Source organism: Stegodyphus dumicola, chromosome X1 (genome assembly GCF_044657685.1).
Source record: "Stegodyphus dumicola isolate Sdum_Otavi_A_Nest chromosome X1, ASM4465768v1".
Classification (NCBI taxonomy): Eukaryota; Metazoa; Arthropoda; class Arachnida; order Araneae; family Eresidae; genus Stegodyphus; species Stegodyphus dumicola.
Window position 1 is genome coordinate 205640050 of NC_140780.1, and position 19724 is coordinate 205659773.

The 19724-nt window shown below is 34.2% G+C and overlaps 1 protein-coding gene across 3 annotated transcripts in view; it reads right to left on the reverse strand.

Annotated features, from left to right (window-relative positions):
- Nucleotides 1–19724, reverse strand: part of Tomosyn (syntaxin-binding protein tomosyn) — a 275347-nt gene that overhangs the window by 67945 nt on the left and 187678 nt on the right. For all 3 annotated transcript variants that reach the window (XR_015038723.1, XM_085808289.1, XM_085808288.1), the window contains exon 25: nucleotides 3660–3768. Coding sequence is in view for 2 of the 3 variants with exons in the window: in XM_085808289.1 (XP_085664415.1) it covers nucleotides 3660–3768 (109 nt within the window). In the remaining variant the exon portion in view is untranslated. The remainder of the gene's footprint in view (nucleotides 1–3659; nucleotides 3769–19724) is intronic.

Consider the following 19724-nt stretch of genomic DNA (forward strand, 5'->3'; position numbering starts at 1 on the left):
TGATTTTGTGTAGGGAATATTATGAAGATTATTTCTGTAAAACAATATTTGCCTTCAACAATCATTTTGTTTATAATAATTAATCTCATACTTTAAGCAAAATTTAAGCAAAATTTTCGACCGGGTATTTTTGCTGAAAATATTTAACCAAAGAATTGCCGTCTTTATGAGTGATCTATTTTTAGTCAAGGTCACCGTTTATCAGAACATTACATCAGTAAAATGTTTATATTTGTGTTGGGAAGGAAAGAAAAACAGGTGTTGCGCTGACGCAACGTCAGCAGGAAACGTGTAGTCGATCTCCTTTTTCACTCATTCCTTTCGATGTTCTGGTTCATGTTCTGGTTGTTTAAAAATGCCTAGAATGAGGTATCTTACATTAGAAGAAGCCCTTCAAAGATTTTTTGATGAAGAAACAGATGATGATAATGTTAATAATGACCAGAATGAAACGGCTATTGTTGTTGTCCCGCTAGAAATTGCAGAAAATAGTGACGAAGAAGAAAGGAATGGCAATGTTTTAAATAATGATAATGATATTTTACCAAATGATACTGCTGGGGAAGTTGAAATTCACGTAAGAAGTAAGTAGTTTCAGCCTTCTAAAAGCAGTTATAGCCATACTAAAAAGTTTAAAAAGCAGAAGACTTGAAGTGGAACTGTTAGATAAGGAACTGTTAGTTATGTCTCAGTAAGAACATGAAGAAAAATTTAAAAGAGAAATTATAAAAGACAAAATACAAGGTAAAACTAGTGCAAAGATTTTCAATTTTCTTTTTGGTTTAGACATTTACTCTCTTCTCATTGAACAGACAAATATATACGCTCAGAAAAAAAAGCGCCCAGAATTTATTGCATCTGAAGCCTATATGAGAAGATTTATTGGAATATTATTGCTTACAGGATATCATTCTTTATCTCTCTTCTCATTGAACAGACAAATATATACGCTCAGAAAAAAAAGCGCCCAGAATTTATTGCATCTGAAGCCTATATGAGAAGATTTATTGGAATATTATTGCTTACAGGATATCATTCTTTACCTCAAGAAAAAATGTATTGGTCTTTTGATAAGGACATTTCTGTTCCTGTTGTACGAGAATCGATATCATGTTTGCAGTACAGGAATATGACGCAGAACTTCCATTTGACAATAGTCAACTTGATAATACTGATAAATTATATGAGGTGAGACCGTATCTAAACTTATTAAATATCACCACTTTTTACTACTGGAGATATAAAGTCTCTTTTAGATTTCAGACACGAGAATGCATTATTCCTTTTGAAAACTCCTATTGAGAGTGTAGAATTAGCCAGAAATAGATCAGCAACAGGAAGACCTAGTAAATTCAGCATTCAAAAACCATTGCATGGGGATGGTAGACATTTTATCGTAAAGTCCGTTGATAATACAGACATTGTTGTAAAGAGTACCATAGCCAGACTGTTTATAGATGCAAAGTATGTAATGAAGCTTTACATCATGGTTGTAATCAAGCTTTTCATGCTTGAATCTTTCAATTGAAATAATCTGTATTTGTAAAAGAAATACAATGTATATTTTAATATTAAATTAATTACAAGTAAAGTGATTTGTAGATTTATAAAACGTTACACAGCTAAAAAGTAATCCTGCGCTCCACTGAAAAAAAACATCAAACGAGTACAATCCTACTCACTAAATATCCGCAGTCTTATTCCGCTGACGTTGCGCGAACGCAACACTCGCTTTTTCCACAGGTAAGAGCATTTTTTTTTTAAATTTTAAATGTAAATTTATGTTATAAATGCTTAATTTAATATTTGTTATTATTTTCATGAGAAAAGAAACATTCCTTGTAGTTTTGGCCTTTAATGGGTTAAGGAATTTATGTTTTAGTTTTCGTGTTTCATCAACAGATGGCGCAAGTAGCTTAACTAGCCAGTAAAAAGTTTATGAGATATTTTTAAAACACAATGTTATTTAACTTCATCGTGAAAGATACAATAAAAATATCATACAAGTCTGCGGAAAAAAAGATCTTTAAATTTACTCTTTTACTTCATCATATACAAGATGATGGTTAAGGATTTCACAAAATATACACCACACAAAAGGGGTCCATGAACTCTATCAGAATAGGTACTCTTCATCCCTGCAGTTCATCACAGAATGGCATTATTTCATGAATATAATTTTATACAACAACTGCAGGATAATCTAATGAACCTTTCTATACTATGTACACTTTCTACAATAGGCAAAATATACCTAGCTTATTTTAGAAGTCAAACAACATTTCAAGAATATCAGTGTTTGAAGAAAATCAGTGTTACATTTGCAAATTCCCCCCCCCAATATTATTAACCAAGCAGTTAAAAAATTCTCATCTAAAGGGCCACTCTTGTTTTTTAGGAGATTATGAGAATTCTTTTGCTATTCCTTTCTTTCCATCAATTAGCTATAAAATTGCACTTATTTACAGAAATTTAACTTTTGGGTAATTTATTCTCCTATCAATAAAATTCCGAGTTCCATACTGAAGGAACCCCATTCTGGATATGAATTCCTGGGGTATTTACAAGATTCCTTGCCAATGTGGTTTAATTTACATTGGTCAAAGACAGCTTTAAAATTTTGTGTTAAAGAACATGAGGCATATGTTAAGAAAAAAGAAACACAGAAGTCCTCGGTTGCCCAGCACTGTTGGCCCGAAAATCACACTTTTTCAAACTTTTTCTTTCTTATTTTGGCTATAGGCCAAAATAAGAAAGAAAAAGTTTGATTATTCAAAAGTGTGATTATTCAAAAATCATCTTCAAATGGTGAATTAGATTTTCTAGAGGCATTAGTTAAGGAACCTAATTCCAATCCATCTTACCTTCAGCCTTTAAGAAAATTATGTTTTAGTTTTCTTGTTTCATCAATAGATGGGGCCCGTAGCTTAACTCCTGTCTAGCTATTCTTATCATCATATCTTACCTCATTCATTTGCACTTTGGCAGCTGAGACAGCTATTTCGGTAGTTAAGCCATCAAAACTAGTCTGCGGAAAAAAAGATCTTTAAATTTACTTTTTTTCTGAAAAATTTGCAAATAATGCCCTGATTTTTTGTTGTTAGACTTTAAAATAATCGTTATTCGGCGTGTTATTTTAACCTAAATTATACCTTACTACAGAAGGTATTTAATTCTCATCACCACTCATATTCAAAGCAGACACATTTCTTAACAATCACTAAAGATTTAAAATGCTAAGAAACTTTTTCATTTTTTCCCCCAGGAAAACTAAATGCAAAGAAATATTGTTATTGCAGACAACATAAATACTGTAAGCAGAACGAAATAATTATATTATTTTCGGAATCAGAATATCTTACACAAATACAAAATTTTGACCAATGTGTCGGTTTTGTTATGCTGTGTAACAGCAACTAAATTAAAATTACAACAAATTCCTAAATGTGACAAAAAGTGCTGAAACAATTTATTGCACTGAACTTTATATGCAGCCATTATAAATAAAAAAGAATTTTTTAAGTCTCTAATGTGATTTCACAAATATTTTTCAACAGATACACTGGAAATAAACTGGAAAAAAAAAAAAAAAGTCTCACTTGAAAATAATGCACAGTCAATTCACACAAAAGAACAAAGGATATCAGCTCAGACTTTACCTCATATCAACCAATGGAAGGAAGTCTTCAGTACAAACGGGCTTCAATGAGGGTAAACTATAAATTGTTATACTTCCACAAGCAACATAACAAGATAAACAAATTTTATCTAGAAGGGGAAAACATTTTGCATTAGATTAGCATATAATAGTTTAGTACAAACATTATAACTTAACTGGTCATTTACAAAAACTATTCTTTGCAATTTATGTTTAAACATTTATACTTGATGTTTAAATAATACAAAATATATCACTTTATTTTGAACAAAAGTCTGATTTAGTATTTTGAAATATCTGCAATATAAAAAGTTAGAAATTTGAAAGAAAAAGCATACCAGATTCTACTACTTGGTTTACCAAAATATTCAGAAATTTCTATATAAATCAAATATATTTGAAAATTTCTTTTTTCTCAGTTCAAGAAATATTGCAGTCAGATATAAATTTTCCAAGAGGAATACGACGTTTCCCAAATTTTGAAATCATTTCACATTATACAACTATATAAGACTATAATTATTTCATTATTATTTTAAGTAAATTAATTCATAGATCACGCCATTTCTTGGTAATGATTTATAAGTATTGTAGAGATATTAGGTTATTTCGAAGCAGGAGATGTGAAAATTTCCCTCGCCGGGAATCGAACTACGGGCCTCTCGAATACGCATCCAGTGTGCTGAACACTACACCACGAAGACATGCTAAGAAGGCCTGGTGAAATCCTGGTTGTGAAGACTCATCATCCACAACCTATTTTAGTTCGGGCGCCAGTGTAGAGACATTAGGCTATATCGAAGCAGGAGATGCGAAAAATCAGCATTGCCCTCGCCGGGACTCGAACGACGGGCCTCTCGAATACGCGCCCAGCGTGCTGACCACTACACCACGAAGGCATGCTAAGAAGGCAGGAGAAATGCCTTATAGTATAAAAAAGGAAATAAAGCCAACTTTACAGAACTACGTAAGTTAACTTCAATCATCAAAAATCTGGATTCCCTGCACACTATTCAATAATATCCATTCATTTAAAGTTTAAAAGAATTAATGCCCACTTTGAACTAACTGCTTTCCAACAGCAGAGTGCTGAATAACTTCTGCAACTAACCAGAATATTTTATTATTATTCAATTACATAAAGAATAAATATTCTGAAAACCAAAATGCGTCAAGAAGATACAGACTTTCAATGAGTACTGTCTCAAATAAAAATGCACAGTACAGGGGACAGGTGACACATACACACATACAACAGTAGTGATTCAGTAAAAAGTTTCCATTCTAAATATTTGAATTCATGTTATTCAATCAACAATATGAATCAATGCATAACTAAAAAAAGTAAAGGCTTAGAAAATTTAAAATGAAATGTTTAAAACTTAAATACTACTTTTATTTATAATACCCTTGTTTGCGGATCTTTGAATACTTTTCGTATACCTTGATGTTTCAATTAACGTGCATAGAGCAATGAAACACAACGACATAGATTATACAGGAACTCTTAAATTGACAATAAAAACATTTTTAATTGAAGCTAATTTACTTATGATAAAGCGCTTGTAAGATTAAATTACATTATAAGGTATTTCTCCCGCCTTTTTAGCATGACTTCATGATGTAGTGGTCAGCACACTCGACGCGTATTCGAGAGGTCCGTGCTTCGAGTCCCGGCGAGGGCAATGCTTATTTTTTCATCTCTCTTGCTTCCAAATAAATCCTAACGTCTCGACAGTGGCACCTGAACTAAAAGGTGATGAATGATGATTTTTCACCACCAGGATTTGGCGATTCTGTCCCCTAATCCCCAGTCACCCATTAAAAGGGGGAGAATATAAGGTATTTCTCCCGCCTTCTTAGCATGCCTTCGTGGTGTAGTGGTCAGCACGCTCGACTATTCGAGAGGTTCGTGGTACGAGTCCCGGCGAGGGCATTGCTCATTTTTCATCTCCCTTGCTTTCAAATAAATCCTAATGTCTCTACAACATTAGACTTTAAAATCTTTTCTACATATTTCGTATTTTCCTTTCTCTATTTCTGAACATATTTTTATGAATTAGGTTCATTAATAAGAATATTTTATACTAAACTTTGATTAAGAAATTAAATGATGCTTTTTACAATATCGATAGATGTATGAGTGACTATAAGCATTCCTTACAATAATAGACAGTATTATAAGGATTAAAGGCAGTGGACTACCGATAGAGCAAACATTCCAGTAAGGAAAAACTTAACCAGCTATATATATATATATATATATATATATATATATATATATATATATATATATATATATATATATATATAAATCAAAAAGCAGAAGTCAGTCGGAAAAGTATCAGTTACCACCTTTTGGAAATATGATGAATTTAGTTACACAATACTTTCTAACACAGTTCCACAGTAACTCCATAAAGCTGTATAGCAGCTCATTAACAATTAAACAGATGCAGCTTTAAAAGTGATATACTAGTGATACCAAAGGGAACAGGTGATTTTCATGCCTTGAGAATGTGAACAGTTACTACGATATTACTAGCAAAAACGGTTCTTCCCATCTCTCTTGCATTTGTCTACTGCATCAGTTGCACAAATGCTCTAAAAAGTTCTTTAACATATGCTTTTCCATACCATGGAACAAAAGTGTGAAAGAAGCGTAAATAGAGAAGTCTAATCAAATTTTAAACATGTAGGCTAACTACAGATTTGGGGGTTATCAAAATTTACGATCATACCTGAACCATACTCGTACGATTCTACTCTTCCCAAAGTTAAAAATTTCCAGAAGCACAAAGCACAGGTTGTAACAGTTTATTGCCATTTCAAAGGTATTATTCAAGGATTAAATTGCAAAATTTCCAAAACCGCAGTCCTACGTACTTGCACAGCATCACTTATATACAGTTAAAATTTCAACGTAGATAATGCATAACACAAACTACTTGCACTTTATGACATTCAGAGGACACAGAAATAAGAATTTCGGTTCATTAAGCAACTACGCATGTATAACTACTAAGCATAAATAAGAAAATGTAACCTAGATTGGCATAGATTTTTAATAAAACTATCAATTTCAAATGCAACCAGACACGTTTTTTTTCTTCATAATCAAAAACTTTGCTTTAAAGCAGGCTAATGTTGCTTCTTTCTTTATTTTAAGTCCTTACCTCGAGCATTTTCCTTCCAATTGAAATATCCATGTTCTTTGAGAGCGAGGTTGCATTTACATGTCATATAAAACACAAAGCATAGAAAGTGATGACAGGATTATATGAGTCTAATTGCTTAGTTTCGCACCATTTTGGGTTGACAACCCTCTTTATTAATTTCCTTATTGTTTCTGTTTAGCAACCTCTGACGAGATTGCTCACAGAATCTATCTCTATTAATTCCAAAATTTAGTTGAGCATATAAATTAAAAATGAAAATAACTACAAATTAAAATTTTCAAGTTACGCAATAAAACAAAGCAACAGACATGAAATTATACAGAACCATTTTATGTGTACATAAATCCTATACACCAAAGAGACCCATTATGATCACCCTCCATTTATAACAATTGCCTCGTCTAGAAACAAAACCACTGCGCGTGCGCGGCTGATGTTTGAGAATATAAAGCGGCTATGCTTTGTCTTTCCAAGGTGCTGGTGCACTAGCGAGTGATAAGGAGGGCGATTATAAATTTTATCAACAAATGCTAGCATGTATTGAAAATTACGTTGCAGGATCAGATAGTGACACACGTGGCGTTACTAGACATAACACTGATGCACATAAAGATGACAGGAATGCTACACACAGTGACAACGATCGTTCTCGTAGCCCTATAAAGTTGAATGAAAACTCTGCGGTTAATTTGGATCATGAAATAACATTAATCAGGATGTAAGCTCCGATGAGGAATTTTACAGGAAAAGGCGAGGCGATCAAACTGTACGTAGTCGTACTGTTAAGGCGACGGTGATGAAATCAAAACAAGAGCACAAAGCACTTGTTATAAGTAACTTACCTCCCTTAACTAAACCCGATATTGCACCCGCTAAAAGCAACACAGAGAGTACGGGTAAAAATAAAAATATGACTAAATCTCCTTCTAAGGTGAACAATAATGATGAGGATAAAATGAATAACGCTAAAAATTCTGATATTGAAGAGAATGTAGAAAATGCAAATACAGCTGATAACGAAATAATGGATACTTCCTCTGCTGCTAATGAGCAGATTAGCACTTCAAAAATAGACACTACCACGCAAAATGATGACCTTGAAGCGGAATTTGTTAAGAAAAGTAGAGTTCCGACCATTACCATCAGAGTTAGTAATAAAATTTTTCAAAATTTAAGAAACACATTCATTGAGAGAAACATAGATGTCATGAGTAAAAATACCCCTAAAGGTATTAAAATTTTTGCAAAGGATGCTAATGACTACAAAGTCATTGTTAGACTACTTCGTGCAGCCAATATTGAACACCACTCATTTATACTCCCTCAGGATAGAGACTTAAAGGTTGTAGTCCGGGGTTTACTAATTGATACTGAAATCAATGACATACAAGACGCACTCGAAGCTCAAAACTTTACTGTTAAATCTATTAAGCAGATGACCCGTATGCGTAACGGTGACGTTATAAAGTTACCATTATTCTTAATTACACTTCCCAAAAAAGACGAATCGAAAGAAATTTATAATATCACTAATTTATGTGGACTTGGTACCAAAATTGAGGATTACCGCGGTCGGTCTGGGCCCCTGCAATGTTACCGTTGCCAGGGGTTCCACCACACCCAGGCCGGTTTCTACTTTACCCCCAAGTGTGTGAGATGCGCGGAAGAACATATTCTTATGAATGTCCAAATAAAAGTAAGGAGAAACCCCGAAGTGCGCGAGATGTCAATTAGAACACACTTCGAACTTCAGGGGGGTGTAAAGTTCCCTAAGAAGAAACAAGACAAGGTTAAGACCTTCCCAAGCCGTGTAGTCGAAAATAAAACATCTGCGCAGGCTTTATCCGCTGGCCTCTACACGGACACTATCAAAGAAGCAAAAAAGGTTTTCGAGGATTTAGTGGAATTAGTAAGTGTCATTAAAAGCTCCGGCTTCTTACTTTCAAAACAATTACAACACGCCAAAAATTTAATTGATGAAACTCCCAAATCCGGTGAACGTAATGGCCAATAACACCATTACTAAGGCTCCCATCAGATTAGTGTATTGGAATGCGCACAGCATTCAAAATAAATTAATGGAGTTTGAAAATTTTCTATTTGATCATGAAGTTGACATCGCCCTGATTACGGAGACCTATGCTACTCCTTGTAGTAGCATAAGGATCAACAATTTTCGTACATATCGTTGCGACAGGCTGAGTCACAGAGGGGGGGGGGTTGCGGTGTACTTTCGAAACTCCCTTCAGTCTTGCTTAATTGCCGAGGATAGAAACAACTCTCACGAGTTAGTTACAGTTTCGGTTTTATTACCCTTTCTGGGTACTATCTGTTTTAGTGCCTTCTACAATCCTCCTCAAGTGAAATTCAACGAAGATATTTTTAAGAATATTTGTCCTGAACAGAACCAGTTTATCTTAGCAGGCGATCTCAATGCTAAGCACAGAGAATGGGGTTGTCGTTCTACAAATAAAAACGGGAAAACCCTGTATGACTTTTTGAACAATTACCCAATTACACTAGAAGCGCCTGCAGAATTTACATATCGTCCTGATAATACTCATCAGGCAGATATCCTCGACTTGCTACTTACTAACACCTCAATTCCGATGTTCACTGAAGTTGTACATGAGCTGACTTCTGATCATTTGCCGGTCCTCGTTACACTTGGTACGACCAAAAAAAGAAGCTGCGAGAAAATTAATCTTACTGATTGGAACCTTTTCAAAGACAGGTGAACCCTCCGAATATTGGAAGTCTAAGAACCAGAAATGATATAGATGCAGCCATTGATAATTTGACAGACAGCATAAACATTGCAGTCAATAACGCCTCTCGTCAGGTTAATAAGGAGGAATTTGCCGGTAGACTGCCGAAGAGCATTAGGGACTTAATTAAAGATAGAAACCGACTAAGGAAAAGATGGAATTTGACTTGGAGTCCTCTGGTTAAGAGAGAGTTAAATCAATTAAACAAGCTCATTAAAAAGAAAATTGCTGAGCATAGAAATGAGGTTTGAGAAGAAAGGATCCTGAATTTAAACCCAGAGGACGGTTCGCTATGGAAGTTTATTAAAAACATTAAAGGTACTGCTACTTGCAACAGGCCGATTTATACTGACAACAATATTGCCATTACTAACAACGCAAAAGCACACGTACTGGCGGAGCACCTTGAACAGCAATTTATGCCAAACCGCATCCCACGTAATATTGATTTTACCTACGAAGTTTGCGATTATTTACGCGACTGGCTAAACGCGCCGACAGTCAGAAATCTCCCAAAATTTTCATCGCCCTCTGAGGTCCAGGATATTATTAAGAAATTAAAGAGACGAAAGGCACCTGGCTATGACATGATTAGTAACACGGCTATTAGAAATCTGCCTGTCAACTGCATCACGATATTTACTAGCATCATAAATGCAAGTTTAAAGTTAAATTACTTTCCCGTTAAATGGAAGCATGCGAAGGCCATACTTCTTCCAAAGCCCGGCAAAGATAAAACAAAACCTGATGGATACAGGCCTATCAGTTTGCTTCCAGGCTTTGGAAAGATTTACGAAAGAGTTATATTTAACAGATTAAAGCCTTATCTGAACGTCCTTCCCCCGGAGCAGTTCGGGTTTCGAAGCAAGTTATCCACCACAAAGCAGTTAGTAAGACTTACAGAGTTTTGCGGAGACGCACTTCATAAGAAACAGAACGTGGCAATCCTCATGCTAGACGTGGCGAAAGCTTTCGACCGCGTCTGGCATGAGGGACTTATCTTCAAATTAATACATTATAATATATAGAGAGAGCTAATTCAGCTAATTGCGTCTGTCATCCAAGATAGAACTTTTACGGTGGCTATTGGAAAAGATCACTCCAGCGTCAGGCCAATAAATGCTGGGGTCCCTCAAGGATCCATTTTAGGTCCCATTTTGTATCTTTTGTATGTAGCAGATTTTCCTAGGTCGCAGCTATATAATAATTTCTTCCTGGGATGTTACGCGGACGACACGGCCTTGGCCGTTAAGTCCGCAAATGCAAATTTTGCTATTCGTAAGCTGCAGAACATCATGCCTAGTATTGAGAACTGGTGCGCAAATTGGAGAATATCTATAAACGCCCAAAAATCTAACTTGCTCATAGTGCGACGAAAACACACCAGGACGCCTGTGCAGGAGAATATTACATTATTTAATGAAGTTGTCCCAAAAGTTCGAAATGCCACCTATCTTGGTATAGTCTTTAATGAACAGCTTACCTGGAAGGACCACATCACACATGTTCGCAAAAAGGCGTTCCGTGTTATTAATAGCTTAAAGCCCCTTCTAGGGAAATTTTCAAGTCTTGACCTAAGAAGAAAGCGTTTAATTTACCTCACTACTATTAGGCCAGTCATCACATATACATCGCCTGCTTGGTCGACGATACGTAAAAATGATATTAAAAGGCTGCAACTAATACAGAATAGAGTGCTTCGTACTATTACTAACGCGCATATGTATGTCAGTAACTTAACTCTTCACCATGACTTAAGTCTGGATACACTTGAGGAGCACATACGCAAACTTAATAGGTACTTTTATGATAAGGCACTTAAGTGTGATCACATGAATATTTTTCTGACTTTCAACTATGCCATATTAATGGAGGATATAGACCTACGTCCATTCGCGGCCCACGTCTGTAACTCAAACTTCCCCACTTGATAATTTTGTATATATTTGAAAATAGTTTGTTTGTATTATATGACAACATCTCCAACTCTGTCCATAATGCTTAGCTCTCCTGACCGAATGATGCCGGTCCCCCCTTTGCCACCTCCTATTTACTGTATGTACGTAACGATTGACTTATCGTGATGTCGCCATTGGAGCTAGTTTGATAGAGCCGGATACGCAGTTCACAGGACTGCATTGGCGGCAATAACCTGCCAGTCAGTCAGTCAGTCTTTCCAAGGCTCTGTTAGCATGTTATGCCGACGATACGGCGATTGCAATTAAATCCATCCAAGCTAATCATGCAATAGATAAAATGCAAAATTACCTCTATGCCGTAGAAGACTGGTGCACAAATTGGCGCGTAAAAATCAATGCTAGCAAGTCACAACTTTTAATTCTTAGCAAAACTAAGAAAAATATTGCTTTTAAAGACCTTTTTCAGGAAGCTGTTCCTCTGGTCACAAAGGCCAAATATTTAGGAATTATTTTGAACCAAAGGCTCACATGGTCTAATCACATTAATAGTGTCAAGAGCAAAACCATGGGCATAATATGCAGATTTCTCCCGGTCATTGGAAAATATTCAAATCTTAGCTTGCGTACCAAAAAACATATATATACCACTTGCATTCGACCGATACTTTGTTATGCTGTTCCTGCTTGGAACACGGTCACTCAAACTCAACTGCATCAATTACAATTAGTGCAAAACAAATTTCTGCGCATTACTACTGATTCACACTATCTTATCCGCAATAATCTTTTAGACAGAGACTTAAAACTTGAGACGATTCCAGATTACATCAGAAGATCCAATGAAAAATTCTTCAACAAATCTGTGCAATGTGACTTTGTTAATTACTCCCAAGTCTTTAATTATGAAATTCTCTTCGAACACAGAAGCGTCAGACCACTTGCAGCTCACACCTTCATGGGAGGAGATGACAACTTTTTCACTTAGATCCTCAATTGTTAGCTGTTTATACTTCCAATGCATCTGATTTTGATTGAAGTTCTTCTGTAGCTTCGTTGAATAGTTGTATTTAAATTGTGTTGTATAGTTGTTTTGTATTGTGTTGTATTTAGCACTACTGATTGATGTTGTTTAATTGTATTTGAATTTGTCATTGGAACTATTGCTGTGGTGTATCTTCTCGTATTGTTGTCATTGTTTTCCATTGTCTTGGGTCCTCCTTTAAAGCTATGATCGCTCGTCACGTTTTGCGAACTTGTCCGATTGGTTGCTCCTTTTGGTTCTTCTCTTCTTCCCCTTATCTCCGTTTTCTCATCTGAGATTTTCTCCACGTCCGGATTTATTTATGTCAAGTGCCCTTGGGCTTTAATTCTGGAACCGGCAACATTGCTCCTCGCAATAGCTCGGTCAATTATAGAGTCTAAGTCTAAGTCTTTCCAAGGCATTCATTTTTCGGACATTCGGAGATTCATTCATTTTTCTGACGGCAGCTTTGGTACTTGAAGGTTGCAACCTGATACGCTCCGTGAGTATAAACTTTTTTGGATTTCTGCTGCAAATTCAAAAACGATGTCGTTAACGAAAGAACCTCCGGATAAACCCACTGATAGTAATCGCCCGATGGATACTACAATGACGGACAATCACGATCTTGAAATCAACAGGAATCTTAAGAAGCGCGGAAAAGAAGTTATTTACAACAACGCTGTTGAAGCTTACGGAAATAATTACGGATACAGCAAACCATTTAAAGATGATGATCCTAAATTTAAACAAATTCTGCATGAGGAAACGGAAGAATACATTGAGTACAGGCATAAGACAAAAATTAAAAAGCTAAAAACCGCTGCAAAGGAAAAAGAAAAAGCCGAGAAAAATGCAAAAACTTTAGCAAATCTTTCCGAATTTAATGAAAGGTATCTCAGAAACCAGCAAACGCTCCGAAACTACTGAAAATTCCTCAGATTGGACACACCCAAGAAAAATAGCGAAATTAACTAAAGAAAACATAGCAAATTCAGAAAAGTCAGAAATTTCACAGCATTAATCGCTTCAGTAACCTTCCATCAGAAGTTTTAGTTGATAATATTACTGATAATATCCCAAACTCAGAAGCAAGCAGAATCCCGCCTATAGTAATTACTAAAGAAAAATTAAACTGGCTTGAATTAGACGGTGAATTAAAATTAATATGTAGTGAGGAATATGAATCTCAACTAAAAGGAAACTCAATTTTCATATACACAAAAAATACCGAAGATTATAGAAACATTACTGCAATGTTTGACAAACTTAAAAGAAATTACCACACCTATTTATTTGACCATGAAAAAACCATGAAAGTAGTCATTAAAGGAGTTCCTGAAATTATCTCAGCAGATGCTATCTTCCAAAATTTAATTTTCCAGAATCTACATGAGAAACAAAAAGTAGCGTTGGTGGGGAAGAGCTTCTAGTATATAAAAATACAGGGTTATCTTACACACAGCGAATGATGAATATGCATAAAAAAGGCATCTACATCAGATGTTAAATTGCGAGGGTACTTCTCAGTTTTCAAGTCAGCCAGAGCCTAAATAAAAGCGCTCCGGCACTTCTTTTTTGTATGTGAACCACAATTTTAGCAGACACATTTTTAATAGTAGGATATGCCATAAAAATAAATTCTAACTTCTGAATGCAGGCCTGTGCTTTCCTCACACTCAAGTACAGAGCACTTGTACAGAGGTTGAGACTTTTAAGGAAAGAAAAGCCCCGCCCTCCATCATACGCCAAAGGCTTATTCTCCAGTATTTGCAATGAATTTACGAGAGCGAGAAAATTTTGTGTTGCTCAAAATACTAAAAGTGATATACATTCCACGATATTCCAATTACAGAGCTCCTATAGACTTTCTGAACGATGTAACCAAACAGGGAATCTACTGCTGTCACTTGTACAGAGAAGTCCTCCGTTTATTCTCACGTTGTTACCGAATCGTATTCAGGAAATTTTTGCTTGACGGTTAGAATTATATCAACAGGGCATCGCGATCAGAAAGTCTTGAGCTCTTACCTCTTTATTTTCAAAGCTATACATTTCCGTTAATTTTAATTCCGTTATATTTTTTCTGTATAACTATTCAAAATTATTAATAATAATAATAATTTATTAGATTTCTCTTTACATTTCTGTTAATTTATATTTAATTCTTTTAATTTTTAGATATTTTATTTATTTATTTTTAATTTCGTTCCTCACAGTCTTCCATAGGGCTCCGGCACTTCTAATTTTAGAAATTAAGCTCTAATAAAGTGTAACACTGAAATGTATGTGTTATGACTAAGATGAGATACAGTCAAAAGTCGTTAATCCGGACTCGTCGGGACTTCGGCAATTCCGGATTATCGATTTTTCCGGATTATAGATCATCAGTTTAAATCTGGTAAGATGGCATGCAGAAATTATAAAATTAAAAATATGAAACCGTAATTTATGAAATAAAGAACAATTATGATCTAAGGGGTATCAAAATAAAAAAAAAAAAAAAAGCTTAATATTTATTTGTTTACTTTATTAAACATTTCTTTCAATGTAAGTTGTTTAAGTTGCTTCGTTTTTTATGTGATAATACATTCTCTTTAATTCTATAAACAGACATAATTTCTTGTTCAGTTACAAAGTTCCGCTGTTCAAGTCCTTTGCTGTGTCGAGAATACCGACTAATTTGTCAATCGAAATTTTTTCGTTTTCAATAACCTCTGTGTCACTTTCTTCGCTATCGGAAGCGGATTATAATGACGAGGAACTTATTTTAAATCATATCAAAGACGGAGCATATCGAGATGAAATACTACATTTGGTAAGGAATTATAAGCCAAACAAAATAAAAACATCTGCGCTGAAGATAAGGATAGTGCTGACAAATCAAGTTCCAATTCATTACGCGCCGCGGCATTAAAGATAGACAAAGTTTAGATAAAGAAAAGTTAAAGTTTAGATAAACAAAGGATATGCCTTTATCCATTTTTTGCAGCAATTCCACTTTTTGTTTAATGGACTTCGAAACATACTTTCGCGTTGTAGATCCTTTACATATTAGTAAATATATATCAGAAATTCTATTTGACATAATCGAAAGTTCAAGCTTACTTTTATAAAATTGCTCTAACAGTCTGCAAAAAATAATAAGCCGAATCCAATTCGAAGATTAAGGAACAACGCAATCTGCAACATTAACTGAATTAGATAATTTTAGCTTAACTTATACCGTCCGTTATACGTTAAACGCGCATTTGTAAACGTATTTTGCACGCGCATATTCGCAGCCGTAAAGGTCTTACGCGCATGCGCCAACGCGACGCATGCGCAGAAAGTTTGTAGCTTTTGAGGTCCGGATTATGGGTGTCCGAATTAACGACTTTTGACTGTATATATAGTTTTTAAAATATTTTACTGTTTAACTAAAGCTGTTTTTTAAAACACCCATAAGCCTGCAGTTGCCCAGCATATTTTATGAATTACTTAGAATTTTTAATTTCATTATCGTTTTACAGAGATTAGGCACTTACAGAGATGCATTGCTCTTAAGAGGCCTTTTATTAGTGCAGAATTCTGTTAAAATCAATAAGTCTAGGGTATGGTCAACAAGCATAGAATGAAAAAAAGAGGATAATCGTTTCTGGAAATTGACTGAAAAGGATCCCATTTAGGTTGAAACTAAATTCTTTGCTACTATAGAACCAGTAAGTTAAAATAAATGTGCAACATTTATGTTCAAGTTTTACTAATAAACAATATTTAATTTCAATTTTTCTTATTTGCCTTATTTTGCCATGAGGGTCTTTTCAATCTAGAATGTATGTAGATTGGAGTGGCAAGCAGTTTTACTATAAAGTTAAAAGAGTTGTGGAGAGCTTTATCAGTGAGTTTTAGCTTTTCTATCAAAAACGGCAATGCCATAGAAAGTTTTGTTGTCTTTTGGCAACTACAATGCTGGGATCAAACTATATATTATAGCATAGGGGTAGATTCTGTTTTGGTAAGTTTGAAAATGTGAATCTTTGTAACAGTTTTAGATGACATTTGTAGCCTCTGCTAAGATAGATCCAGGTGATTGGTAAATTGCATTGCATATTTTGTTTTAACCCTCACAGGTAGTACGATAGCAAAAATTTAAAGTTATCTTATTTCTGTGTCTGTTTGTTTTACACTTTAAAAATTCTACAGATAATAATTCACTCATGGAATCCATGCAACACCCTCAAGTTGTATGTAAATGAGCTAGCTAGGTTTAGTCGAACCTATGACAGATGTTACAAATGTTATACAGTCAAAAGTCTTTAATCCGGACGTCCATAATCCGGAATGATCTATAATCCAGACCTCAAAGCTACAAACTTTCTGTGCATTACTTTACGCATGCGCATAACCTTAACGCATGCGCATATGTGTTTACGCATGCGCATGCGCGTTTAACGTATAACGGACGGTAAGCTAAGCCAAAGTTATCTATTTCAGTTAATATTGCAGATTGCGTTCCTTAATTTTCTACGAGTAATTAATGGGATCCGGCTTATTATTTTTTGCAGATTGTTAGAGCAATTTTATAAAAGTAAGCTTGAACTTTCCATTATGTCAAAAAGAATTTCCGATTCTGGAGCTGCCAAAGGATCTACAAAGCGAAAGCATATTTCGATGTCCGTCAAACAAAAAGTGAAATTCCTGCAAAAAGTGGATAAAGGCATATCCTTTGTTTCTCTAACCATTCCGAAATCTGTTTATCAATTTCACGCTGCTCTGCGCAGGGGGGGGGGATGTCGCGGCGCGCAATGAGCTGGAAGTTGACCTGTCAGCACTATCGTTATCTTCAGGGCAGATGTTTTTATTTTATTCGGCTTATACTTCCTTACTAAATGTAGTATTTCATTTCGATGTACTCCATCTTTGATATGATTTAAATCAAATTCCTCGTCATTATAAATATCACGAATACACATCAAATAGTTTTCTGGTTGCAATTTTCTAATTTCGACTATGCGTAATGTATGCTTTACGCATGTGCGCGTTGAAAGAAATGTTTAATAAAGTAAACAAATAAATATTAAGCTTTTTTCTTTTGTAAATTTTAATACCCTTTATAACATAATTGCTCTTTTTTTCATAAATTACGGTTTCATATTTTTAATTTTATAATTTCTGCATGCCATCTTACCAGATTTAAATTGATGATCTATAATGCGGAAAAACCGATAATCCGGAATCGCCGAAGTCCCGACGAGTCCGGATTAAAGACTTTTGACTGTATAAGTTTGCATTATTACAAAACAATAGTTGTATTAATAGTTTACATCAGATCATAAATATTCTCCTAAAAGTTTCACTGCAAAAGAAAACATCATCATAATTATACAAATTCCATTATTATCAAATGAAATAGAAACAAAAACATTAAAATAAAGTATGCAAATAAAATACTTATTACTTGACCACATGTTTCAGATTTCACTCTTTCTGACAGCAGTTTTCATAAAAATTAAGACACATCACACCTTGAAATTGTATAATGTGAATACAATACCTTTTTCTTTCTTTTGACTCCCAGTAAGTCTATTCCAGTTTTTCGCTTACTGAATGTTTACCAGGAGGGAGGGACTTAATATTTGCATTTTGAACAGGAATGCAAAAACAAAATTCATATATTTTAAGTAACTCTGGAATAAAATTTGCGTGAAGTAATGAAAATCAAAAAGGAGAACTTCCCTTTTAAGTATAAACTTCAGCTTTTAAAGATCTTACTGGAGTTTTTACAGAGCTTATAAAATTCCCAGTCCTTTGCATATTTAACAACCTATAAAAATACCTAGTATGCACAACATTCGAAACTTACAAAAATTTGCAAAAAACATAAATACATGTGGGAAATTAGGCACAATGAGTAACAGAAAGGAAGGCAGTTCCGTACTTCCAAATCTGACCTGCTGATTGAAACCCTAAATTGCATTTTTCAAGTCTTAAAAGCATATCTTAGAATATATATATTAGATACAGCATTCACACAATGTGCACATAAAGTGAAACTTTTCCTGTAATGGCTTGTGCAATTTTTTTTATTAGTTGTAATCTAGGCCTCTGATTACAGATAAATACAAAATTTTGTAAATATCCAATTTGAAGTTATTTGTATTTAAAATTTCGTGCTAATTTTCAACTCAGAGCCAAAAAAAACTTTATTTTGCAAACTTCTAATTTACTTAAATCCGGAATTTATTTTTTTAAAAATTTCGTCTATGAATGACCACATACTAAAATCTTAAAAATCTTCAAATTTTTACAATTTTCAAACATACATTCAAACTACATTCATCTGCTAAAATATTCTTCGCTGTTAAATTTCATTCATTTGTGATGATACTTAGGATCATCTGCTACATAAAAAATTTAAATTTTAATTTAATGTATTATAAGGTATATCTCTCTCTTTCCTAGCATGCCTTCGTGGTATAGTGGTTTTGCACGCTGGGCCGGTATTCCAGAGGTCCGTGGTTCGATTCCCAGCGAAAACGTTTGCTATTTTTCATCTTGCCTGCTTCCAAAAAATATACCTAATGTCTCTACAATATGATTGAAGTATTTATATATGATTAAAGTATGTCAGTATGCGTGAAAAGTAGATTTTAAACAAATCAGAATAGCTATCACAGTTCATCAAATATATATTTTTTTTTAAGTTACAGTTGAAATCTTGGTTCTTTAATGCCTATCAATAAAGCCTTCATTTATATATTATTTAAAATACTTCACAACTTTATATAATAAAAGCCAACAGTGAATATATCATCTGAAAACGATCATCTTTTAGGACTATCATCTCTAAGAGAGACTATTATTTCAAAAAATATAATCAAAAAGAAGTTAATTTGCAGTTTGAAAACTTTAGATGAACAACTTGGAAAAAGTTCATCCTTTAAAATTGTTTTAAATCAAAAATATTTTAAATATAAATAAATCGAACAAATATTCTACCTTAAGTGAAAATCATATGCAATATTCTCATATCATAAAAATAAGCTTTTACTTTTGTTGCATAAAATTTAAAATTAACTCAAAAATAATTTAAATTTTTGCAATTCTTTCTGAAATACAGAATAGTGGGAACAAAAAATTAACAAAATGTTGTAAAATATGTGTTACCATTTGAACAAAATTATATGTATGTTACCG